Below are 27,824 nucleotides of genomic sequence, written 5' to 3' on the forward strand. Positions count from 1 at the left end.
TCTTGTAAAGTCTCACAATGGGTGTCAAACGCCCTCTTAAAAAAACAAAAACAAACTCCCTTAATCCTACCTCTAACCTGTCCTGGATATGACCTTAAACTATATCCGATGGTGAGGCCCCACCTTGCGGGCTCTGGGGAGTGTGGAGCCACCCTTTAATTGCCATTACACCCAGGTCCACTCTGACCCGGAGTGGTAGTACCTGTTAGGGTTCCAACTATGGGTTAAATAGAGGCTGACTTGCAAAAAACAAATATATTCTATTAAAAAACTTTCTTCAAAATCACCAGATTCGACATTAAATAACCTGAAAAGAGTTGATATGCCGTAAAACAAAAACAACCAACCTACCTCTAACCCTAGATATGAGTCGCAAACCTTCTTTAGCTTTAACAATAATGCTAAGTCCGAGTGGCAAGCTCTCCACCAAACAAAATTCCTCTGTAAGCTACATATAAGTGTAAAAAAAAAAAAAAAAATACAAAAAGATCTTTCCTTCAAGAAAAGTGCACATGATTTATCTCCCATGTAAAAATAAATTGGTCAACTGTCCTAAAATGCTAGAATGGTCCTGAAATGGTGAATTATTTTACATTAAATTTATGTGAAACCAATCCCAACACTAAATTGTTTTTGTTTTGTTTATATCAAGTCTTCTGGATGTTCACACATAATTTCTCTTAGCCCTATTATTAACCCAAAGTCAGAATGGCAACCTCCCGACCCTATGATAATTGCAAAAAGACCCTCTTAAAACCACCTTTTAGAAAAAAAAAAAAACAAATGCCTAGGATTTATCTCCCATAGAAAAAAAAAAATAGGTTAACTGCCCTAAAAAGCTGAAATGGCTCAAAATGGGGTATCGTTTAACATTAAATTCTAAAATAATTTTTGTTTATCTTAAGTTTATATAAAGTTTTTCAAGATATTCACACATAATTGTCTACAAAGGTAGAATCCCATATTTTGGAGAGGTGGTCAGATGGGAGTAGGAGATAACAGTTGGTATTAATCTACAATAATACCAAAGAAATATTGCAATATATTCATTTTTAATCAGTCTTACATTTAGGTTTTATTTTTATTTTTTTTGTACATAAAATGCATTATAATTCCACTTTGAGTTCTCTAACTTCTTTTCTGTTTACATGGCATTTTTAAGGAATTGCAGCATATTTATGTGCATTTACTGCAAATTATTTGGAAACAATTAATTTCTGGAGATTTTCAGTAACATATTCTGATTCCTTGCACAAGAATACACTTATATGACAAATTTCATTGCTTAATCTTGTGTTTTAACAAAGATATAGCATTTTTACTGAAAAAGTAGTGTAAAAAAAATGTGATGAAACGCATATGATCTAAGATCATATGTTTTGTCACATTTTTCAAGAGGGAAAAATACCTGAACATGCAAAGCACAAAAATAGTCATAACTAGCTTATTTTTTAATCAGATTTAAAAAATTTAAAAAGATTCTTACTTAGCTCATCAAGCTCTTTCTATGTGTGCCATTATTGAGATATTTTAAGCCATTTCATTTTTTTCATTGTGTATTGCTACTTAAACACGTGTAAACTATAAATGTGTAATCTCTTTATTTCACATGGCATTTTGGTAAAATTGTATATAAAATTAAAATAAAAGTGTAATATTGTGGTAATTATTTAAATTTTAATAAAAAAATTCGTTTTTTTTTTTTTTTTTTTTTTTTTTCCAGGAATTTTGTTTTTCAGCCTCAAAATAAAGATGCTAGAGAAGTTGGTAGTCACCAAACGACTGGAATTGATATGTTTGTGACAAATGATCGTATAATCCTTCTTGATACTCAGGTGAGGATCAACAGATAACTGCTTGAGGGGGATTTATTAGACTGGGCTAGTGTTCAGGAGAGATGGATGAAAATGATAGGTGGCTTGGATCATCTTTTAGTTTTATAAAGTTTGATTTTCATAAGTAAATATTTATGGTACTAATAAACCGTTTGTAATGTTATCAGCAAGTTGGAATTATTTCCCTTCATTTCTTCAAGATGGTGACGTGAGACAATCCCTACTCATTCCTAAAATTTGATTTTCTTAGTTAAGACTACTTCGTCAATTTACATGGTTTTTGGAAAATGATGTTTTTGTTCCGTCACGAGTACTTAAGTCATGCAGATTTTTTATTAGTGTTTAATATTGAGGGAATTCTGGACAAGAAGTAAAAATAGATTTCTGTCAAATGGCTAAAGTCTTTTTTTGATATTAAGCTGTATTTTATTTTTCTGTTTAACTTTCTCTTGTTTTTTTACTCTTCTGCTTTCTGTCTTGCCTTCGTTTTCCCTCTGATGACTGTTGTCTGTAAAAACTGAAAAATGTTTATTTTGCTGTGAAGGCTCAGACTCTAAACAATTAATGATGCGTTAGGGGAAGTTAAATAAGTTTTATTTCATCAAAGAATGGTTTCCGTCTAAATTTTTTTTTTTAAATGAAGATTGATAACGAATGTCCAAAAAGTCACTGAATTGATCTCTGATTTTGGTAAAACAATTTCACCAATTGCATACGTTGTTCAATGCTATATTTATCGATAATTAATTTTCAAAATATTATCTGTAAAATATCTAAAATAGAGAGAAAAAAAAAAATGATCATTAATGGTAAGATGACAAAGATTTCAGATTTTTAGTGACTTTTTGAACACCCAGTATTATTTCGATTCTACTGTTCTTATCTTAGGTGTTATACTCGCAACATTTTGGTCAATATAACCTCTGACCTTATATAGTCCAAACAATGTAAATAATGTATATTATCAATCCTCTTCTCAAATGTCCAGAAACATATGAAATTGGTACGGACGTGAGTTAATTACAGAAATTAAATTGACTCAACACATTTTCCATTTCATAAATACATCACACATTTTTGAATTTAATGACTATGGTTCGCTGAATAAAAAGAATAAAAGCATTCCTTGGTAATACGTATTACGTAATCCGTTTTATTCAAATTCAACCAACGCTTCTATAAAAGGAACACAAACCCTAGCGTAAATTTTGCGTGACCAACGTACCGTTGCAACACTTGAAAAGACCAAACAGACTTCTACTTGCTGATTTTATGCTCCAACAATAACATGGCAGCAAAAAAAAAGACATACTGAAGATGAAGTTTTCTTCGAAATATATTTATGAATTTCAATATAAATTTCAAACAAAATAAATATTTGTTTATTTTTAATAATGCGTTGTTTTGGCTTCAAACGTATCTAATACATATTTCGTTTTATTCTTTGAAACTGTTGTCTATTAAGAACTGGATTTCTGTAAATGTCTGCTCGGGCTCAACCGGCACTTGATGTAAACCACCGGAATATGCTAAATGCTAATCAAATCTTAAAAAACACTAGGAAACATAACAAAATTTTAACAGAGAAGAAAATGAAAACTAATACAATAAAATAAAACCACCTACTGTAAGTTTTATGAGTAAATATTTATTTTATTTATTTACTTTTTTTTTTCTAGAGAATTTGAAGGAAAATGTTTTATTTTTGAAGGGGTGGGGTAAGTTTAAGTTTTTAATGATTATTTGTTTATTTATTCTTTTTTTGCAAAAAGAAGTTTTTAGAATTGAAGTTTCATGAATAAATGTTTTTTTTTTGTTTTTTTTTAATAAATAGAACATCACTGATCCTATTTTGTCGGTTCTTGAACTGATCAGCATCGACAGGGAGCAGACAGCAAATGACTAGACGGCCTTTTCTTTTCAAATGACGAGTCATCCACATTGGATGTGATTCTGCTTTCCTGACTGTACTAACTTGCAGAAATTTAAATGTAATGTCAAGAATCATCTCATTACTCAACTCTCCCGCAGTCCCCTGTTAGACACAATCTCAAATAGTAGCCCCATATGTTCCATGAGGCAATATGGCTTTTTTGGGGTATAGCTGAGGATTAAAAGCAAAAAAAAAAAAAAAGTTGACACAGTTGTCAATAACGGAATTGGTCACTGGCCAGCGTCAGTAGAGGCTTACAGATAATTGTAATATACTAGTGTTCTACTCATATCTGCAATTCAATCGTCATGGAGATGAGTATTGCAATTGCATGTTGGACCTCCTCAGCTGTCCAGGTTTATCAATGTTGTACTGCACCATCTTGAGTTGTCTTGGTTCTTTAAGCATCTCTTCATAACTGTTCTTCAAGGAAACACTGTCTGTTCTCGTGTGTTACTATTGCTTGTCAGGGAGAGTGACTTGATGTGTTTATTTTGTGAGGATATTTCTGGAATGACTTATGTCCTTGGCACGGCAACCAGTTCTCTGGGATTTAAACATGATAAAACACTAGATAATAGACAACAGACACATCGCCTTTAAATCAAGGGTTTCATATACTATCTGCATAGGTATTGTGTTGAATTATCAGTGTCATGACTGGCATCATTAATTCTTTCCAGAGAATTATCTGAGCTTGGACTTTTTAAAGTATTAAATGCTGTATGAAATAAGCGAATAATAGATATTTTTTATAAAAATAGAAACTTATCTTGATATCGAAGGAGTATTTTAAAACCTTGAGCTGACACGACTGGTCAGTTACCAACAAAAATCGGATCCCAACTTTTTTGTGACTGACTTGAACAGACTTCCAAGTTCCAACTGATTTACAAATCTTCCTTTGTGACAAAAAATAAAAGATGGAGAGAAAACATGAATAGATATTTTGTTATTAAATTCATACAAATTGTTCTGAATTTTAATCTTCTGAGAAGCCATTTATCTGACCTTTTTCATGTGTTTTCATTTGCTTTTTGTCAGCAAACTATCAGCTCTGGGTAAATCTGCTGTGATTAACACTCTGAAGTCGCCATGTTTTTAATAACGTTTTAAATTATGCTCATCTACATCACAGTACAAGGAAGGTCAGGCATAAGGCTGATGTAACCTTTAGCTTTCTTGAGGTGTATCTTATTGAACTCTGGAATCTATGGGATTTTGAATGGAATCTTCTATTTACTCTACAATGGTAGAATGTTTTCATTCCATCAGCTAAGTCTTAAGTAATTCGTAATCATATTAACCCTTAGGCTACGATGGTATTTTTACACACATTGCTTACAATGGATGTGACTTTTTCACATCACATAAAATCAAGTCTAGGGTCTTTGAAAAAGAATTATTCTAATAAAAAAACAATACAAGCATTCAAACATGGGTTTCAAGCATGTGTTTCATTCATTGATTAATGCAGTTAGGGAAAAGAAGAATTCCATAGTCCTTGAAAACACCATTGTTGCAGTTGTTTGTAATAGAAAACTAGGTTTAAAAAAATTAACGGCCAGCGTAGCCTAAGGGTTAATATTGCCTCTGCACTGAGAATTGAATCCGCAACCTTCAGAAGACTGTCCCTTAGAACTGATTATTACTTTAGCACTTTATCCGTTACGCCATGGGTTCTTGCATGATATAACAGATAAAGATTCTGGAGTTCAACAAGATATACCTGAAGAAAGATGAGAACAGTAGTCCGAATAATCCAAATTACCAATCCTCATCTGAAGAATTTGGAAAAATAAATATTTTCTTTTTCTCTCATTTTCAGCCTGTTTTGAGTGCATCTGTGTTGGATGTGATGATTCACCATGATAAAAAATATCCAGCAGAATACAGCACCGCTGAAAATTGCATGGAAATGCAGGTCCGTCTCTGAAAAGTTTTCCTTTCTTTTCTTTTTTTTTTGCTTTTGTAATATTTTGCCATGTTTCTTCCATTATTGGCTGCCATCTTTGTTTGTCTCTCACACATTTTTTTTTTTTATTATAAGGTAGTCGTCATTGTTTATCAAAGCCAGAAGGTCACTTGAGGATAAGGATAAATGATAAGTAGTGGTGGAAATTGGCTAGAATTTTATTATTTAAAAGAACAGCTCAACAAGAACTTGTTTACATTGGACTTGAAAGCAACCATGTTGTAATCAGCTGGGAAGCAACCCCACAATATTGAACCTTGATTGATTTTAAACACCATTCAACAATGTATATTTAGGGTTGTCCTCTACCTTATTTTTACAATTCTTAAATTAATTTTCTTTTGATATATTTCTTTTCCCTTCATATTTTTTCTCATTGTATTCTTTCCCATTACCTCTTCCATTTTACTATGACTACGACCATAGATTGGAATACCATTGTCTTCAAAATTCATTCATCTTTCCAGAGACTTCTCTCTCAGTGGCCTCATGGTTCTAGATTTTGAATAAGATCAAAGCTGAAACATGTATGCATATTTGTAGCCAATATGTTTAAGTAAAATTCTGTACTAATATATATATATATATATATATAATTTAAAGGAGATTAGAACAATAGTCTAAAGAGCTGAGTGTATTTTAATGTAACAGTGAAATTACTAGTTTAATTAAAATACAGGAAATAGAAAGTGCTCGTTGTAATTTAGATCTATAATAAGCTCGATAGTTAAATGTCCTAGAGCTAATTCAGTATTAAGTAATGTGATTGATAATTTAAAATTTAAAAATCAAATTTTAATTAAATTAAAAATCCGTTTCATAAGAAGGAACAACAACAAAATCAATTATCTGTACGATCGTTTCGGAAAACAATGCTTTTTATTGTGGTATACATCAAATTATGTACAATAATTATATATAGTTTTTTGATAAGCAAGGTCTCCTCATCAGCAAATTTTGAAGGGTTTTTATTGAATTTAAAAGACACCATAAATAAACCTAGCATTAAAAGTAAGGCAGATGAATCTGAAAAATTGAAATAAAAGGTCTGGATTTAAAATTTATAAGAAAATTAATATGGGTTAGAGATAGAAATAAGTAGAGAAAAATATATATTTTTGAATTTACATAATAAATTTGCTTTAAAAATATATAGAGATATTTACCTTTTAATTTTTCGTTTTTTGAAATCAGGAACTGTGGTTAAAATAGTCATTTAGATGTTTGCTATAGCTTTTTATCTTATTGAATGATGAATTTTAAAAGGGGGGGGGGACGCTCGTGCAATAAATTGTTTCCGTTAGCGTATTTTTGATTTAAAGACGCTACGGTTTATATATAGAGAATATTACTATTACATACTTTAAGGGGAGATAATTGTCATGTTTTCTTTACTTTATTTATTTGAAGGGTATAAGGGAGATAATTAGTCTAACTTAATTTATTAAAAAAAAATTTTTAAAAAAATAATAATTGTAATCTATTTTTACTAATAAGTAATTTTTAATGATTTAAGGTGGTTTATATTTATTAAATTTAAACCAACGTTTATGACTACATGTCATAAGCTCCTGTCTTGAATAGTTTGGTTGTATTTTTTATATCTTCATATTTTAAAATTTTTAGGGTCTCTTTTGTACATAGTGCACAAAATTTATCTCCTGGTTTATATGATTTGCAAGTCTCAATTATTTGCCATTTTAAGTTGAAAGAAATATTGCTGTTTTTTAGTTGCCAAATATAGTTGGATAGAGTAGTTTGGTTATAAAATCAAGAAGTAAAAATTAAGTTTACAGGCCAAAAGCTTCTGTAAATTTCAAGCAAATAGTTATAGTTTAATCCCAACCAAATAAAAATGCTCAATAAAACCAAAATAGGAATTGGGGTTGGGGACGCTTTGCCTGGGTGTAAAATATGCTTAAATATGATATTTTAATTTGTCCAGATTTCGTATATATTATTATAATCCTGATTTAAAAAGTAAAAAAAAAAGTATTTGGGTGCTATCAGTTAGCATCGAAACCGAAACTGTAGCATTCAAAGCTGGTGACGTTACCACTGTACCAACGTGGCACACTTAAGAACTGATTAAAAATAAACTAGGATGAATGTACAAAATGTATAACAATATTTTTCAATTTTGACCCATTTTTGACCCCTTAAAAACTATTTTAATCGGCTGAAGGCCCATAAAAGAATAGTCTGTAAAAAAAATCCAATCATTTCAGGCCCCTAGCGCCACTCTGCGATTTTTAGTTTCGGAGGAGATAGTTTGAAAATATGGAGACACACACACATATAGCCTTTTATATATTAGATTTACTTGCACCCTTCGTGAAAGGAAGGTAAGACAGAGTCAGTTTAATAGGGAGGAATCTAGCGCCTTCCAAAAAAGGGCATCTGGATTATTTTATTCTTTTTATGGAAATCGCTTCAGACAAGGTATGAAGCCACTCGATGTAAGGAGCTAATAAGAATGAAAGATGATTATTGCAAACACAGGAAATGCCTATTGACTTAAGTAGTGAAAAGATCAAGGCTATAGGTAGAAGGAAAACAGTCAGCAGGAAGAGAATTCCATGATCTTGCAGTTATTGGAAAGAAGCTACTGGGATACAAAGCTGTATTAAAATAAGGTATTAAAACAGTCGATGCCTCCGTTCAGTCTCGAAATACAAAGGATTCCCTGTAGGGACAGCTGCGCATGTAATTGTGTGGCAAGGGTTGCGCAATCTCCAACCATACCTCTCCTGAATCGACACTGTTTGAGTCCAGTGGCAAGGAGAAGTCCAGGACGACTGGAAACAATGCCGAGATAGGCGGAGAGCACATACAGCACCTGGAAGTCCCAAATGGTCACCCATTTTAGTACTGATCAGGTTCAACGTTGCTTAACTTTGGTGATCTAGCAGGAACCGGTGTGTCAACGTGATTATGCCGTACTAAAACAGTGAATTAATTGAAAACACTAGATCACCGAGTCAAACAAGCTGCAACAAAGGAACAGCGAATAAATCGGACAATTCTGTAGAATGTATGCCATAACAGTATTTTTTGTTTTTTAATCAATTTTTACCCCAAACAAGGCATAGCGCCACTTTCAAGTAGGGGGCTACTATCGGGGACATAATTTGTGGAGACATTATGAAGGGAGTAGCAAGATGTTTGTTCACATTAAACTTGAACTTCTGCATATCAGTACAGTTGGGAAAACAGAATTCCGGAAGGAAGTTCCAAAGTCTTGCAGTTCTGGGGAAGAAACTATTGGAGTAAAAGGCTTTCTTACACCTAGGGATCTCTACTGTAAAGGAGTGGGACTTAGTTGCTTGTCGGGTTTGTCGGGGGTAGTCACGTCGAGGAGGTACAAGTGCTTGTAGTTCGTCAGAGCATTCACCATTAAAGTATTTGTAGAATAGGCAGAGGGATGCAACATCTCGTCGATGGGACAGAGGCTGAAACCTAGACGACAGCTCAGGACCTATCAGGTTGGCAATTCTTTTGAACCCTTTATAAAAAAAATAGAGACTAGCAATATCACATCTGTGAGAGAGAGAGGTTGCAGAGAAGGAAAGGGGGTAGCAATCAAATTCCATATACGTTTCTGCAGTTTATCAAGAATCTTCAAATGGGACAGAGATTCACCAACCCAAATATGACAGCAGTACTTCATACATGGTTTGATAGTAGATTTGTAGATATAGAGAATAACCTCAAGTGTGAGAAAAAATCTGACAGTGAAACTAATTTTCACTTTGAATTAAATTTTTTTTACTTTTGTTACTAAAATATTTTTTCCATTTTTTTTTTTTTTTTTTTTTTTTTTTCTTTATAGTCCTTGCAATTGGCGGCTTTTATGATGACGGTCTGTAACGTTCTGCTTGTTGTCCAAGATTGGTTCACTGACATCAACTTACTAAGGTATCATTAATATTATTAATAATATATTATTTTAGTTCCTTCTTTTCAAGCAATCAGTCAATTTTATTGCCAAAAAATAGCAAAGGGCAGTATAGCTTGTAAAAAAGATATGTACTGCCTGAATTATCAACTCAACAAGCAGCAAAATCTAACCCCATCACTGCAGAGATGCCCAAAAACTAAAAACATATCACTATAAGTTTTTAAAAAAATCCTATGACCTAGTACTATTGCAAATAACTTACACATATTTATTTACGATAAATAACCTTTCATCATGAACTTATTTTTCTTGTTTCATTTTACTTCAATCGAAGTTCTCAAATCAAGGGCCCACCTTCTTGGGGCTAACACTTGATCTCTATATGAGATACATAGATATTCGAATATTCCATTAAAGTTCTTTACATCTCAAACACTGAGTTAGTAAAGAAGTTGGAACATAATTTTTCTTTGCCCAATTGACTATTTAAATATGCTATAGTATAATTTTCTTTTGATCTTACTGGATTCCAGGTCAAGAATTCATCTAGTCTTGTGGAGTATCCAGTTTTGTGTTGTTACTTGGAGAAGTGCAACATTCTTTGTAAAAGCCAGTGTTGGCTAGTCATATGGAAGAGATTCTATTTGGGCTGCAAATACGAAATGTGATTTTGAATATTTGTTCAGGGTTTACTTGTAGGAAAAGTATCCTCATGTGAGGTTGTCCTGACAAACCTTGGTGCAGAGAAACCTTAGACAATCGAGTATAGTGTCTAGTAGGCATTCAAGTTCTCTCCAGTGCTGTTAAAAAATCAACCAATCCCTTTTTTTAATATTCACTTTTCTACCTCCATTTTAGTTTAGAATCATTACCATCGTCAACAACTTTTGATGCTTAAGTTGCTATAAATGTCTCAGACTCCAGGCAGTATCTCGTGCCTACTCTCCATGTGTTCCAATCCAAAAGTTGCGTGCAGTCATAACAATTCTTAAGCACTCAATTCCGGTCTTCCTTGATTTCTATATGCTCCTAAGTGCCTTTGATATCGGTGTGTTATGAAGTTGATGTAAGAGAGGACATAGTTTTTATGGCTGAACCACCTAAGATGCCAAGCATATAAGACCTCCAACTAAAACCTTCTGATAAATCTGGTTAAAGGGATTCTTTCGCAACACATCAGTACGCTTAAGCTAATGGAGATCAGAAGTGTTTGAGTGCCATGATTATGATAGAGCGAACACAGGCTGAAAGAACCTTGCCTCGAATCTTAAAGTTTGCTTAGATATAAGGATTGGCAGCAGCTTCCTGGACTTTTGAAGCAATGCAATAGTGAATGGTGATAGCACTTTCAAACTATAAGGGATGTTCCGAACGTAATGCCTCCTATTTTTTTTATTCTGCCTGAATGGATAGGGGATTGCAATCATTAGACTTTATTCTTTTTTGTGAGTTTTGAGAACTTTCATGATCAAACATAATTCTCTACATGTTCTTTTATTTACATATATATATATATATGTTCATTTATTTATATATATATATATATATATATACACACACACACGAGGTGTTCCAAAAATAAAGCCTCCTATATCTTATTTTGCCTGAATGCATCAGAGGGGATTGCAAATTGCATTGTGATGATGACTAAACGTATGCATTCATGACCTTAAATTTTCAGCTCTCTTTTACTGATATTGACAGTGTTAGATTCTTAGAAAACAACCCCTGTCATGGATGTGTGTCAGAAGCAGAGATGCGTCATTGAATTTTTCTATGCAGAAAAAAATTGAATCGATTAACATTTACTGACACCTGTTAAACAATTACAAAGCCAGTGCAGTTGATGTCAGCACATTTAGGAGATGGTTTTATCAATTTCAAAGTGGCATCAGAGATGTAAGTGACAACGTGTGCTGCGGACGCCCATGCACAGCCACCAACCCATCGCTGGCAAAAGCGCATTGAGAATAGTGATGACTGTGTAGAAAAATAAATTCTGGAGCACAAAAGGTCGCCTGTTTTGTTTTTATAGTTCTTCGACTTTTTTTTTATGGTGTTAAACTAGGATGCACTGGTTTTGGAATGACCTCCTTTATATAAGAATATAAGATTCAGCTTCCCAAACTTTTCTCGTACAATATAACAGCAACCACCACCACCACCATTCAAGATGTCATCCAAATAGAAGATAGTTTTGTTTCTGAATTTTTGAGATGAGGATTGATAATTAGAATTAGTTAGATTACTTTTCTCATCTTGAGAATAATATTCTAATTTACAGAGTTTGAAATTTTTTTTTTTTTATATTAATACTAGCAGGCTGCCCAGCATTGCCTGATCGTAAACTACGTTTAAATATGACATTTTAATTTATGCAGATTTCGTAGTTATTATTAGAGTCAATTCTCTATCGATTATTATATTGTACCTGATTTATAGTAGTGATATAAAAAAAAAAATGACTTTAGTGCCATCAGCTAGAATTGAAACCATAACATACAACTCTCCAGTCTCTGAACCACACCTATACACATACAAATTGTTCAAAAATAACATTGTTTAACCTATGAATGTAGGTTTGTGCATGTAAACATGTTAAGTCGACTACTGTCAAGGTCAGCTGTTTTGTTTTCAATTTTGACCCTTTAGCAGCAAGTTTTGTTAGTTAAAAACTAAAAAAACTAAATCAAAGAAAGACTTTTCGCACACACACATATTTATAGCGTAACAAAATGAAAAAATTATTGCAACTTCTTTCCCTATTTTCGGATTTTGTAATCAAGTCCATATGCCTTTTTCTTTTAAAATTGAGAAGTGTTTTTTCTTATGAGTTAAGGACAGAATAAATTCAAGAATTGACATGATAATTGCATGAATGAAATAGGTGCGTTCAAGAATTGTGCACGTCAATGTACTTAAAAAAAAAATAAATAAATGGTAAGATGGTCAACATCTTGAAATTTGGATTATAGACTTTTGTCTTTTATTTGTTATATGCTCTGTAGTTACATGAAGCTTCATAAATTAAAGGATTGGTATAAATAAAAGATGAAATATAATTGAATAAATATATATCCTTACATTGAAGCATTATTGAAAAGAGCATAAAGAAACAAAGAAATATTACCTTTAGTTTTTTTTGTTTTTTTTTTAATCTGCCCATTAGAACTGGAGTTATAACCATTCAAAGTATCAAAAAATGCATGGTTCACAGGACATTTTGTCTTAAATATTTCTGTGTGCTGGAACGTTTACATCTTAAATTATGCAGAATGTAGAAACTATGGATAAATAGAATTCTGCATAATAGTGAAATGAAATTAATCATCTGATAGGAAGCCATGAAAAATTAATAACTAATTAATTGACACTCATTTTTCCAAGGAATATGCAAATTAGTAAACCCTCATGTTGTCGCTCACGTATCTATGACTGAGTATATTAAGAAGTTTTAATAATTTTTTAATAGGAAGACTAGGCTGTTAATATCAATCTCAGAGCAATGGAAAAAAAAAAACTCAACTTTATAGTTATATAAATTAATATTAAGTGATGTAATCATTTCAATTACTGAATCATTTCTAACCGGTTCATCAGGTGTAACAGTATTTTATAAAAATTGACTATATGAATTTTACACAGTTCAGAGAAGATATCAACCAGCATCCATTTTTCTGCGTAATCATCTTTTTCTTTCATTGCCAATTATAATCCGTTATGCGGATGACAGTTGTCTATATGCTTTGAAACTGAAAAATGTTATTTTGTGATAAAGGTGATGGGTTAGATTATTACAACTGAATTTTACATAGTACTTCATCCATTGTGCCAATAACACTCCAGATGAGAGCAGTAATCTAAATAATCCAAATTATCGGTCCTCATCTAAATATTTAGAAACTTAATATCAAATGAGAGAATAACACTCAAGATGAGACCATAGTCTGAATAACGTAAATAATACAAGACATAAGTTAGCTTCAACATCAGTTAGAACACCATCTGCATTCAGATTAAAATAATTTAAAAAAAAAAATGTAATTTTCTATTTTTAAGGTTTTTATTGACTGCAGAAATGCTGAAACCTTCCACTCCTCCAAATTCCCATGACGGAACTTCCGTGCAAGAAACTTCCACAGATTATTATCCGCAGTTGGGTAAGTCCATTATTGCATTTTGACTTTGGGTTGAACACGAATTAATATAATTCCTTTTTTTTATGCTGATTTTCTTAAAACTTAAAAAAATTTTTTATTTTATTTTACCATTTCAGTATTTGTTCAAAATAAAGCCACAAGAGACGATTTCAGCGTGGAAACTTTTCGAGCGATGCAGACGACACTGTCAAAAGTGTTTACCAACTCTAAACTCAAATACACGAGTAAGTTGATTGGATTTTCTGAGAAATTCATTCAGTGCTTTTTGAAAGTGAAATATGGCAGCCGAAAATAAATCAACAGGAAAACTATTTGATTTACTTACATATCAGGCAAACTTATTTGTGTGCGCCAAAAATTACGGAAAATTATCAAATAGAATTTTAATAAAAAAATTTTATTATTCGTAGTCAAACTTTGATGGCTGAGACTGTATGGCATCATCATATTAGAAAAAAAGGAAATAAGCGGTTCTTCATCATTGTAGCAAAATTCGAAAAATTAAATTTTGAATTTCTAGTGAAACCAATGGTATCTACTTAATTGCTGTGTCGCAGTAATGAAAATATCCAAAAATCACAAAAAACGATAAGGTAAAAAATTAATTATTAATGAAAACCGTTTTCAAAGACAAATAGCGAAAATTAAGTTTTGCTAAATTGACTAAAGATTTGCAGTTTTCAAAAAATATTAACCTCCCTTGTGTTACAATTAGAACTCTCCGGTTTCTTTTTTTTGCAAAAATCAATTTTTGCTAATTGTTTTCAAAAACCGTTTCCATTAATTTTCTACCTTACCGTTTTACATAATTTTTTGATATTTTCATTACTATGACATGACAATTGAATAAATACCATTGATTTCACTTGAAGTTCAATATTTAATTTTCAAATTTTGCTACAATCACAAAGAAGAACTAAATAATCTATGACGGATTATTCAGACTACTATTCTCATCTTGGCTGTCATTCTCACAATGTCTTGGATGATGAGAAAAGATATATATTTATGAGAAAGGAAGATATTCCAAACACTTGTAGCATTTATACATGGCAAAAACAGCACGATATTCAACAATACTAATACAATGTAGTTTATATAGGCTACTTACAGAAACAGGCCCTCATTTCTAACAATACAGAAGCATTCCACTCTTCTGTATTCCTAGTGACAGTGGTACTATATATATATATATATATAGTGTAATGGTTAGGAGCCTTGACTGTCGTACAGGTGGTCAGGTTTCAATCCTGGCTTGAGGTAGTTGCTTCTCTAGCCGCACTGATGAGCTGTGAAACAACGAAACAGTACTGTATGTGGATGACTATAATGCTCCTCATCTTGAGTTGAGCATATTGAGAAGTGTTACACGAATTACCATTAGCGTATAAAACAATGCTCTTTGTGTAAACAAATCGAGCTTAGGTATTTCGGACGATGTCAAAACATTGTTTATTCACGACTCCCTCAGAAGCTGCCGATTAGCATAATAGTTAGGAGCCTTGACTTGTATAGGCGGGCGGGCTCCAATCCTGGCTTGAGATAGTTGCTTGTCTAGCCGCACTGATGAGCTGTGAAACAGCGAAACGGTACTGTATGTGGATGACTATATATATATATATATATATAAAAATCATAATTTAGGAATTTAAAATTTGTGATTTGTAAAAGTTAAATTTCAAATATAGAAATTTTATTTTATGCAAGACAAAGAATACAGTATAGTAAAATATATTCCCTTAACCCATGAGTTTTCAATGTTTATACATCTCTTCGGAGGAAAATATTAGCAAATATTATAAAAGGTTTGCACCTGATTTGCTATAGGTAATAAAAATCAAAAATTGAATTAAATTTTTTTAAAGTTTTTAAATCATTTTAGCTACATAGAATAAGGGAAATTGTATATTGATGCTGCAAAAAAGGATATTGAACTTCAAATCGAAAGTGCATGCTAAATCCTGTAATAGGAGTTCTTGGTATTCAGCAGATAAAACGATCCAACACGTATTGTAATAAATCCAAGGAAGCTGGTAACAATTCGATATGTATATATTTCCAGTTTTTCTTTAGTTTCATTGGATATCCGGCAAATCTTTGAATTTTATGTGTGTGTGTATTTCCTCAAAACCTCTGACCTTGATGGAAGGGAGACTAAAACTTGCAGCTATGGTTTCAAATGATTTGAAATAACAGCAAGGGGAGACTTGATTCAAAATATTTCTCATATGTTATATTTCCCCTCGTTTAGAAATAGGGTATGATTATGAATATCTCCAGTATCAAGTAATCCTTATACACTGTGAAATTTACTTATGTATGAAAACCAAAGAGTGGGCAATATAACATATGAGAAATATTTGGAGTCAAGTCTCCCTTCTATCAAGGCCAGAGGTTTTGGGGAAATATCATATTTTGTAATTCATATGCAAAACTAGGGAAAACCAATGACTATGGCTGTAAAAAAAAAGTGCCAAAAATAGGCTCTGGATGATGGATTAGCTCCTTAATGTGTAAACTTAAGCGCAAATGTCGCATAACCCACTACACAATTCAGGTCATTAGCTTTCCAACGAGCCCTCATTTGTTAAATTCTGATCAGTAGTTGCTGAGATTTCGAAGTTATAAAATTGCAAAAAAAGGTGGTATAACCAAGTGTGTGCGCGCGCGGGTGCATATATATATATATATATATATATATATATACACACACACACACACACACACACACCTCTATACTGGTAGCAAAATTGAATATCGAAATGCTCATATTTTTAATTCTATGGGACGAAACTACATGAAAATTTGCAAGCTTTTTGAAGATTATAATACTATTCTATGGTTAAAATTTTATGGCAATTGGTAAAAAAGAAGCTATATTTTCAAACCAATAAAATATGCCCAAATTTGCCTACATTTATATTTATAGTGTTCTGGCAGGCTAGCTTTAGTTTTGTTGCTTTGGGATGAATTTTGCTTATGGGTTTTTGGGGTTTTTTTTGGGGGGGGGGTTTTTTGGGGTTTTTTTTTTTTTTTTGCTTGGTTGTCTCCTCTGTGACCTTGCCAGGCCATTAATATATATGCATGTATGCATAAAAGCAAATGGTAAAATGACACTCAAGAACTCGATATCAATAACGAATCCGTATACAATCATTTCTGTAACAATACAATTTTTTGTTATTTGAATAAAGTCTCATTATCAGCATAGATCAGACAACAGATAGAAACCTTAAATATACGATTGAGATCAAAATTGAGGATAGCAAAATATTATACAGCAAATCAAGGTTATAAACTAAAAAGAGTTAAATATAATCAACTTTGTAGACCTCTGTTTTTGCCTGATGCAAAAGTATATCAGAGTTTTCTTAATTTATTTTGATTGAAATGTCACGGTGACAGTTGTTGGGTGGATTTCTATCAGTAGCAATACTATACCTTTTTTTTTTTTTTTTGCATCGAATAAACTCAAATCAAGCATTATGGAAAAGAGCATAAAAAACAAAGAAATATTATCTTTAGTTTTTTTTAAATCTGCCCATTAGAACTGGAGTTATAACCATTCAATGTATCAAAGTTCACAATGTATCAAATGTTCACAGGACATTTTGTCTTAAGTCAATCCTATTCAAATGTATATAAGCCTGTGACTAGAAATGTTAGGGAATTTACACAATTTACAGACTAGCTCATCTTTAAAAAGCTGTATCTTCAGATCTTTTTAAGATATTATGATGAAATTTTTAATATGTTATCATAACACTATGAAGGTTCAGCTGGCTTTATTTACGATCATCTCACTTGGTAACTTACAGACTAATTAGCATATTTTTGTTTCATTTTAACAGCTTTAAGTAGAAACATAAAAACAGCTAAGAAAAAAGTAAGGCTTTGTCATCAGATGAAGTTTTATTCTGATGGACATGATCGTTTGTCATTATCATATCATGAAAAATCCAAGATGGCAACTGGGAAATCCAAAAGCCACCACAACGTGATTCAAAGAAATTATTAACAAAATATGGCTTGTGGCATATCAAATTAAAGGAAATTTAAAGATTTCAAGAGGCGTCGCAGCTATTTTTTCTTGTTCTCATGTAACAATGAACACTACTTGTCTTTCAAACAGCATAAAACATTAACAGCACCAAAATTTGTTGCGGTAGGTAGAAGAGTAAATTATCTTGCCTTTGGTGACATTTATTTGTTGTATATTTGTTTTTCAACTACTTTTTCATACCTCTATGGATTGTAAAACAAACCCAATCAATGTTACCATAGGCAAGGTAAGTTATTCTTTTACTTAATTGGATAAGTGGGTTTGTGTGTTTTTTAACTCATTTAAGTGTTTTCTACTTAAATAAAAATTAAAAAAGTGGTGTTGAGTGAAGCCGTTTGAATTAAAATTAAACAAAAATAATTTTTTAACAAAATAAAACGAAATTACAGCGCTATTTTTGTAATACTATTTTTAAGTTAAATTCAAGTTTTACGGTATCCTTTTTTTATTACATTGTTAGGCAAAAGTACAAGATAGTTGCAAAACACTCTCCCTTCCTCATGTTAAGAATAGGTTTCTAAATAATATTAAAATATAATTATAACTTTTTTTTAAATTGTTAGGTGAAGGTAAAGAATAGTTACAAAACACTATATCCCCATGCTAAGAATGGGTTTCTCAATAAAACGTTTAATTCAGAAGTTTGGGGAACTCTGTTTTAGAGTCACAGACACCCCTCTCCCACCCACTTCACTTAAAAATTACCAAAATTCATGAAGACAACCAATTTTAATGAAATTTTCAGTATTTATTAACAGTAACAGAATATAATATAAATATGTATAAAAATAACATTTTTGGACATCTTATTTGTTGTATTAAACATTTCTATCCCATTTAAACATGATTTTTTTTAAATTTAGTTTTATTTCTGTACTTATGCACTTGTATGTGCCGAAATGTTGTTTAGAAATCCATTCTTAAGATGGGGAGAGGGGGTGTTTTGTAATTATTCTGCATTTTCACCTAACAATTTAATGATAATAAAAAGATATTGTAAAACTTGAATTTAACTTAAAAATACTATTTTAAAAAAATAGCATGGTAACATAAGTGCATAAGCACCAAACTTTTTGTTCAATTTTCTGTTTGAATTGAATATTTTATTTTTTTTTAATTTTTCCAATGTTAAAATAGAACATTACCAAAAATATTATTTTTCTTTTCATAATCAAAAACTGATGTTTTCTAAATAATTAAAAATTTTAAAAAAATGTATCTCTCATTGCTGTAAGCCACTTTCTAAACAGACGTTTTGTTACAAATTTACATGATGACATCACACGACACACAAAAAACAATCAAATCGGGACTCGCTATCAGTTCTATCGATGCACACGTAAAAAGTTCTTAACCAATTCTTTTCAAATTTTGTAATAAAGGAAATAAATATATTGGCTATTATATACCGTTTAAACAAAATATTTCTATCTTAATTAATTTTTGTACGAGAAAGCCTCACCTTCAAGATTTTCTAACTTTTGATTGGAAAGTTGCAGATGTTTTGTTCGAATTCCGTGATAAAAACAATTCTTTTCTCTTATTGTTTTAAAAATATGAAACGTCATCGACTAGTAGAACTTCCATGTCGAGTATGTATATGAACAGACCTTAAACATGTGTGTCCGAAAAATCATCTACTGCTCGTAGATACTCCATCGCGGTGTTTCGTAGTTAATAGGCCGAATTAAATTGCAATTTCTTGAAATATACATATCACAACAAAAATATTAAAGTACCATTTTAAAGAAAATTTTATTTTGAATTCAGTCATATAAGTTTTCTATTGATTGATATAGTAGAAATATATCAATTTCTGATTTAAAAACTATGACTGTCAGATCAACTAGCAGAATGTGCCTTGTCCAGCACTAAATGATACGTTGTTTGCTATTACTACTATCAATATTTTGTTTATTTTTCAAGTTTAAACCATTACTGACACTTTGAAGATGGCATGTTCTTCTCAGCCATCTTGTTGTCAGTTTAACTTACCAACTCGACACTACTTGTTTTTCGAACGGAATAAAAGCTTTAAAATATGTTAGAACACAAAAAATTTATCCAGGTAGGTAGAAGAGTAACTTAGCTTGCCGCTGATAACATTTATATCATTATTATTTTTTTTTTTTATCACTTTTTCATTTTGTTATACATACTGCAAAATCTCCCCAGTATTTGAACAGTATTTTTCCCACTAAACACAAAATCCATATTTTTTCATTGTTTTGAAAATTTGCAATATTTGCTTCACTTAAATAACTATAATTTGTAAACTAATAATCCAATTGGGCTTACATTTTGAAACATGCTGTTTGAAGGTTAGTACTGTATAAAAATCTCGTTTTGGTCCCCCTGACAAAGGAGGGATTGAAGCCAGTAATTCACTCCCGTTCGTATGTTTACATTTTTCTCAATAACTACGCCTTGGATTTTTAAAGTGTTTTGCACAAACATTAGTAATGATGAAAGTAGATTTTTTCCAGGATAACTCTGTTATCGTATTTATTATCATAGAGCCAATTCTCTATAGATTATTATATTGTACCTAATATATAGTAATGATTTCAAAAGTAAAAAAATGACTTGATGCCATCAGCTAGAATCAAAACCAAAACATATAGTCGTTTTATGCAATGGGTTTTTTTTTTTTCAATTTTGACCCCATAGCAGTTATTTTTACCGGCTAAAAACCGAATTGAAAGTGTGCTACAGGTCCAAATACCCTTTATATCAAATTCCATCTCTGTAGACCAAATATTCAGAGAGCTTGGTAGAGACTTTTCTCACCCACATTGACATGGTCACTTTTATTTAGATACTAGCAGGGGGAGGGGGCATTACCCGGTCATTGGGTTCCATCAGCCAGAACTGAAAGCAAAATTTTGTAAGCCAAAAAATAAAAATAAAAAAAAAAACTTGGCATAACTGAAGTTAGTAACCAAACGCTTTTATCGATGAGAACACAGATACTATAATATCCCAAATTTAAATTATTTAAAATGAAAAAAGGTATCGACGATTCCCGCATGCGCAGTTTGCAAATTGCGTTGAAAGTAAAACTTTTTATTTGACCTTAAAACAAAACAATATTTCTACACAAAATTTTTTGTCCGAGAGATTGCTCTAACAATGCTGCATTGGTGCCTGTACAATATGCATGACAAAAGTTTTTAGTAGACATGCAACCACACAAACATTTGCTCTTTATATAATAAAGAAGATATGCATATATAAATGTTTCTATGTGCTAGAATGTTTACATTTTAAATTCTATGCAATTATGCAGAATGTAGAAACTATGCATAAATAGAATTCAGCGTAATAGTGAAATGAAATCAATCACCCAATAAAAAACCATGAAAAATAAGTAATTAACACTTTTTTTTAAAAAATATAATCAAGGAATATGCAAATTAGTTAACCTTCATGTAGTTGCTTGCATATCTATGACTGAGTATATTAAAATGTTTTGAATAATTTTTAAATAGAAAAGTAGGCTTTTGATATACAATGTCAGAGACAAAACTCAATCCCAGAACTAAAGTATATTTTAGCATGTATTTTGTGTTGTTAAAGTATTCAGGGAAACAAACATTGATTAACTCCGATTTTGTATTATAATAATAATAATAATAATATATATTCATATACGCCTTTCTACATTTTATTATTTGATTTGTTTAAGATTCCGTAACATTGGCCAATGGAGACCTGCTGCCAGGATTGAACCCTCGCACCATTCCTTCAAATATCAATTTGTACCTGTTACCACCTATGGATAATCAAAAAACAGAAGGAGGTGTGTTATTTTATTTTTTATTTTTTCCCCCATCAATTGAGTAAAAATTTAACTATCAATTTTTATTTTTATATTTTAATTCAAACGTCTGTAAAATCCTGAATCTTCTTTTAATCTTTTAAACTAATTTCTTTAATTTTCTTTTACAGATTCTATTTTGACTTTTCTGCCAGAATATCGTGGTTATCCAAGTTTTTCTCGTTTGCTACAATCTCTTCGTAACCAGGTATTCGCCAGCCAACGTTGTCTGCTGACACACACAATCTTGTCTGAAAAAAACTGGTAAGAAACTTTCTATTTTGGCGTTAGTCCATACCCCACCACCACCACTCATGAAAAATACAAAGCTAAAGAAAAATCTTTGATATACGTACCTGTGACAGAAAGAAAATATCGTACCCCAAAAATCATGTAAATAGTTTTTATTTTGATAAAAAAAAATTTTTTTAAATTAAACTGAATTTTTCCAATGCCATTCTGCACTCCCTATCTTAAGAACGACTGTAAAATATCGCAAGTTTGAATCATTTCCCTTGTCCTGCAAAAATTGTGTCCAGAGGTCATTGAATGTCGTTTGGCTGTCCAATTTGATTTTCTTTTTTTAAAATAAAACTATTTGATCAATTCATGTTTTTTTTTCTGCTGTACAATATTTTCTTTTCATCACTTTATTTTTCATATTTTTGTTTTCTCACGGGAGGAGATGGGATTATGGACTCACACTTCCTGTGTTAACTGCCATTTACAATATCAATCCATTAACTCCTGCAAGATACATTTTGAGTTAAATAAAAAAAAAAAATAGGAGGCTTTATTTTAACTTTAACGAGCTTTGCCCGGGCGTAAAATACACTTAAATATGATATTTAAATTTGTCCTGATTTTTATAGAGATCTGATTTTTAAAGTAAAAAAAAAAAATATTTAGGTGCCGTCAGTTAGAACCGAAACTGTAGCATTCAAAGCTAGTGACGTTACCACTGTACCAACATGACACTCATATGAACTGATTAAAAATTAGAAATAAACTAAGATGAGTGTATAAAATGTTTGATGATTTTTTTTCAATTTTGACACCTTAAAAAAAATTTAAACCAACTAAAGACCCGTAAAAAACGGCTGGTAAAAAATCCAATCATTTGAGGCCCCTAGTGCTGCTCTGCAACTTTTCGTTTTGGAGGAGATAGTTTGAAAATATGGAGACCAACTGACTGATAGACAGACAGACAGACAGCTGTTTATATATTAGATTTGAAATGACCCACGTGTGTGTGTCTGTGTGTGTATATATATAGCTTCGGATAGGTGCTAGTCTAGCGGCACTGATGAGTTGTGATACAACGAAACAGGACTGTATGTCGATGACTACAAATATATTTTATAAAGCCCCCCCTCTTTGGGTTGAGCACTGTCGTAAATAATCTCACTCGCTACTTAATTTGGCTGAAAAATGCGAAGCTTGCGGTTTGTTTACAAACAATCGTTTGAGCACTTTACAAGTAGCGGACGGATGTTTATTTAAATAGACATTCGGACAGATTAGTTGCGGGTACCGCTTCCGTGGTGAAGGGGTAGAACTGCCGACTGTCATCACGACGGTTCTAGGTTCGATCCTCAGCTTCGGATAGGTGCTAGTCTAGTGGCACTGATGAGTTGTGATACAACGAAACAGGACTGTATGTCGATGACTACAAATATATTTTATATATATATATATATATATATATATATATATATATATATAGCAAAAATGGTAATTAGTAAAAATCTGAAGAAAGTGCTTAATACTATTGCAGAGCAAATATGTTTTATTTTTTTTATTACCGTTTTATCTGCTTAGTTCCACATGTTTATGTTACCGGATCGTATTAACAATCTAGTAACTTCATCAGACATTACAGAAGTGGTTATTATGATTGGAAAAATGATATTAGAAGAAGCAAGGGAAAAAGAAAGGGGGGGCGGAGATCGATAACAGTTAAGTTTTAAGGTTTAATAAACATTAGACGGTTGTAGAGGTTAGAGGGAGTTTAACAAATTCAGCTTGACATGGATAGGAATATAGGGAGGGGTAAGGAAATGAGGGAGAATTTTAAGTTTTAACATTTAATGAACATTAGAAGGGGGTAGGAGTTAGGGGGAATTCAATCAGAGATAGGAATATATGAAGTGGGTAGGGAGAGAGATAGGTGAAGAAGGTGAAAAAAAGAGGAGAGGCATAAGATGGACAGAGTTTTGGGAGCAGAGATAGGGGGAAAGAAATATAGAGATAAGAATAAATACTAAGAGGGAGAGGGAGGGAGAAACAAGCAATTCAACACATGGCTCTGGTCTGTCACGCTTAGGTATTGCGTATATGTCATATGGGTTTTGACACGTTAAGGTTTATGCAGAGAGGGAGGGGGGGCGTTGTTTGCAGTAACTAAGATACATCTCTCAAGGCAGGTTTATTTACATCCAACTTAAAAGCATTTATCTATTTTAATTCATTGACTTAAGAAATTAAGTAAATTAGAGTAAATTAAAATTGCAAGATATGGATTGAATAAATATAACAAAATATGGAATCAGAAGAATATGGATGAAGGAGAATATAAGTAAAAAAAATATGTTTGTATATTATATATAATCTTTCATGCCCTCTGTATTTATGCAGTTACTTAGCGAATTTCATCCCATTTCCTTTATTATCATTATATATACATGATATATATATATTATATATACATGATATGTATATATTATATATACATGATATGTATATATTATATATACATGATATATATATTTATATATATTATATTTATATATATATATTATATTTATATATATATATTATATTTATATATATATTATATATTATATTTATATATATTATATTTATATATATATTATATATTATATTTATATATATTATATTTATATATATATTATATATTATATTTATATATATTATATTTATATATATATTATATATTATATTTATATATATATTATATTTATATATTATATATATTATATTTATATATTATATATATTATATTTATATATATTATATATATTATATTTATATATTATATATATTTATATATTATATTATATTTATATATATTATATTTATATATTATATATATTATATTTATATATTATATTATATTTATATATATTATATATATTATATTTATATATATTATATATATTATATTTATATATATTATATTATATTTATATATATTATATTATATTTATATATATTATATATATTATATTTATATATATTATATATATTATATTTATATATATTATATATATTATATTTATATGTATTATATATATTATATTTATATGTATTATATATTATATTTATATATATTATATATATTATATTTATATATATTATATATATTATATTTATATATATTATATATATTATATTTATATATATTATATATATTATATTTATATATATTATATATATTATATTTATATATATTATATTTATATATATTATATACATTATATTTATTATATTTATATATTATATATATATATTATATTTATATATTATATATATATATATTATATATATTATATTTATATATTATATATATTATATTTATATATTATATATATTATATTTATATATTATATATATTATATTTATATATTATATATATTATATTTATATATTATATATATTATATTTATATATTATATATATATATTATATATATTATATTTATATATTATATATATATTATATATATTATATTTATATATTATATATATTATATTTATATATTATATATATTATATTTATATATTATATATATTATATTTATATATTATATATATTATATTTATATATTATATATATTATATTTATATATTATATATATATATTATATATATTATATATATATATTATATATATTATATTTATATATTATATATATTATATTTATATATTATATTTATATATTATATATATTATATTTATATATTATATATATTATATTTATATATTATATATATTATATTTATATATTATATATATTATATTTATATATTATATATATTATATTTATATATTATATATATTATATTTATATGTATTATATATATTATATTTATATGTATTATATATATTATATTTATATGTATTATATATATTATATTTATATGTATTATATATATTATATTTATATGTATTATATATATTATATTTATATGTATTATATATATTATATTTATATGTATTATATATATTATATTTATATGTATTATATATATTATATTTATATGTATTATATATATTATATTTATATGTATTATATATATATATTATATTTATATATATTATATATATATATTATATTTATATATATTATATTTATATATATTATATATATATATTATATTTATATATATTATATATATATATTATATTTATATATATTATATTTATATATATTATATTTATATATATTATATTTATATATATTATATTTGTATATATATTACATATAATATTTATTATATATAATATTTATATATATTATATTTATATATATATTATATAAATATTATATATATTATATACATATATATATATATATTATATACAAATATATATTATATTATATATATTATCTATTATATATATAAATCCGTAATCCTGTCTGTTTTTTGTTTGTTCACAATTTGATTAATATATACAAAACTTTCTGCTGAAAACAGTTATCTATATAAATTTTATTTACTATAAGATTTTCTATATAAATAAATAGCATCACGATCAATATATATACACTATATTGAAGGCAATGTACATAATAGAACTAATCTAATTTGCATATTATATTAAAGAAAATCTTTTTAAATAATTCGTTCAATTAAAATTACTGATTATAGTAATGTAATTGATGTAATTGTTCTATTTAAGAGTATTATTTAAAGTTAATTTATTTAAATTATTTTAATTCAAGTTATTTTGTACTATTTGCTAAACTGGCACATTTTAAGTAATTTCCACTGATATTTCACTTCCGGTTATGAACGGATATAGTTTTTAACCAAATCGAGAGATATGGTGATAAAATGATTTGTTTTAATTATTTATTTTCTATAAATGTAAAAGTTACAAATATTGATAAAAAAAATAAATAATTAGGCTAAGGATGATTTTATTTTTCGACAAAATATTTTAAATCGTTAGCCCTCTATTAAAGTCTCGGCTATAAATGTCGATTCATTGTAAGGTGTGAGCACGTTTACCAAAAGGTTAAAATATATTTCCTACGGACGATTTTAAAATCATTTTTCAACTATTCACTTGACTGTCTAAATTTTATTATAGTTTCCATAATACTTTGAAAAAGAAACAAGGTAAAGTAATGCTTTTTATATCAGATATATTCCTACGCGTTTTTTTTTTTTTCACTTTTTTTTCTTCGATTTTCTTTTGAGAAAGATCTTATGGTTTCCTGTCTGGGTAATTGATTTAGTTGATAATATATATTTGTGTGGGGGAGTTTCGACATAATTATGAGGTTTTTTTCGGGGGAGGGGGGGGGTCGCTTTAACTCTCAGCGTCACTCAAAGAAAAATAATTGCAGAAGCACAAAAATGCGTTTAGTACTTCTGCAGTTTACGAACCGTGCTATTTTTTAGATATGATTTACAAGTGTAATTCAATTTTTGCCGTATGTTTTGTTTATTAAATTTTTATGTGAAAGTCCTTCCTTTATTAAAAATGGGGTACTTTTTATATACACAACCAAGCATAGTTTATCCGCAAAAATCCTAATTTACATTTTTGGGAGCAACACAAACTGAAAACGGACCTGTACAGTTTTTTTTTTCTACGTAATGTAGAACTTTCGTTTACATTTTTACCAGTGGTACAAGAAATGTCATTTACCCAGAAGTTTTGGTTTCGAACCTGTAATTACATAAATATTAAAAGAATGCCAATTAGTATTGTGTAATACAAATATATCCGTAGCAAAGCTTGGGTAAATCGGCTAGTATTATACATATTATATATATATATATCATATATATGTATATTATATATTATGTATATTATATATTATCTATATATGTATATTATCTATATATGTATATTATCTATATATGTATATTATATATATA

At 29.3% G+C, this 27,824-nt stretch overlaps 1 protein-coding gene across 1 annotated transcript in view; it reads left to right on the plus strand.

The window, feature by feature from the left end:
- Positions 1-27,824, plus strand: part of LOC145248895 (nonsense-mediated mRNA decay factor SMG9-like) — a 66,549-nt gene that overhangs the window by 28,009 nt on the left and 10,716 nt on the right. Inside the window, exons 6-12 of the mRNA XM_080110666.1 lie at positions 1,724-1,835; positions 5,597-5,692; positions 9,576-9,661; positions 13,704-13,804; positions 13,921-14,028; positions 21,556-21,669; positions 21,819-21,951. Coding sequence (XP_079966792.1) covers positions 1,724-1,835; positions 5,597-5,692; positions 9,576-9,661; positions 13,704-13,804; positions 13,921-14,028; positions 21,556-21,669; positions 21,819-21,951 — 750 coding nt within the window. The remainder of the gene's footprint in view (positions 1-1,723; positions 1,836-5,596; positions 5,693-9,575; positions 9,662-13,703; positions 13,805-13,920; positions 14,029-21,555; positions 21,670-21,818; positions 21,952-27,824) is intronic.

This window comes from Euprymna scolopes, chromosome 27 (genome assembly GCF_053919585.1).
Source record: "Euprymna scolopes isolate OS-2025 chromosome 27, ASM5391958v1, whole genome shotgun sequence".
In the NCBI taxonomy this organism is placed as follows: domain Eukaryota; kingdom Metazoa; phylum Mollusca; class Cephalopoda; order Sepiida; family Sepiolidae; genus Euprymna; species Euprymna scolopes.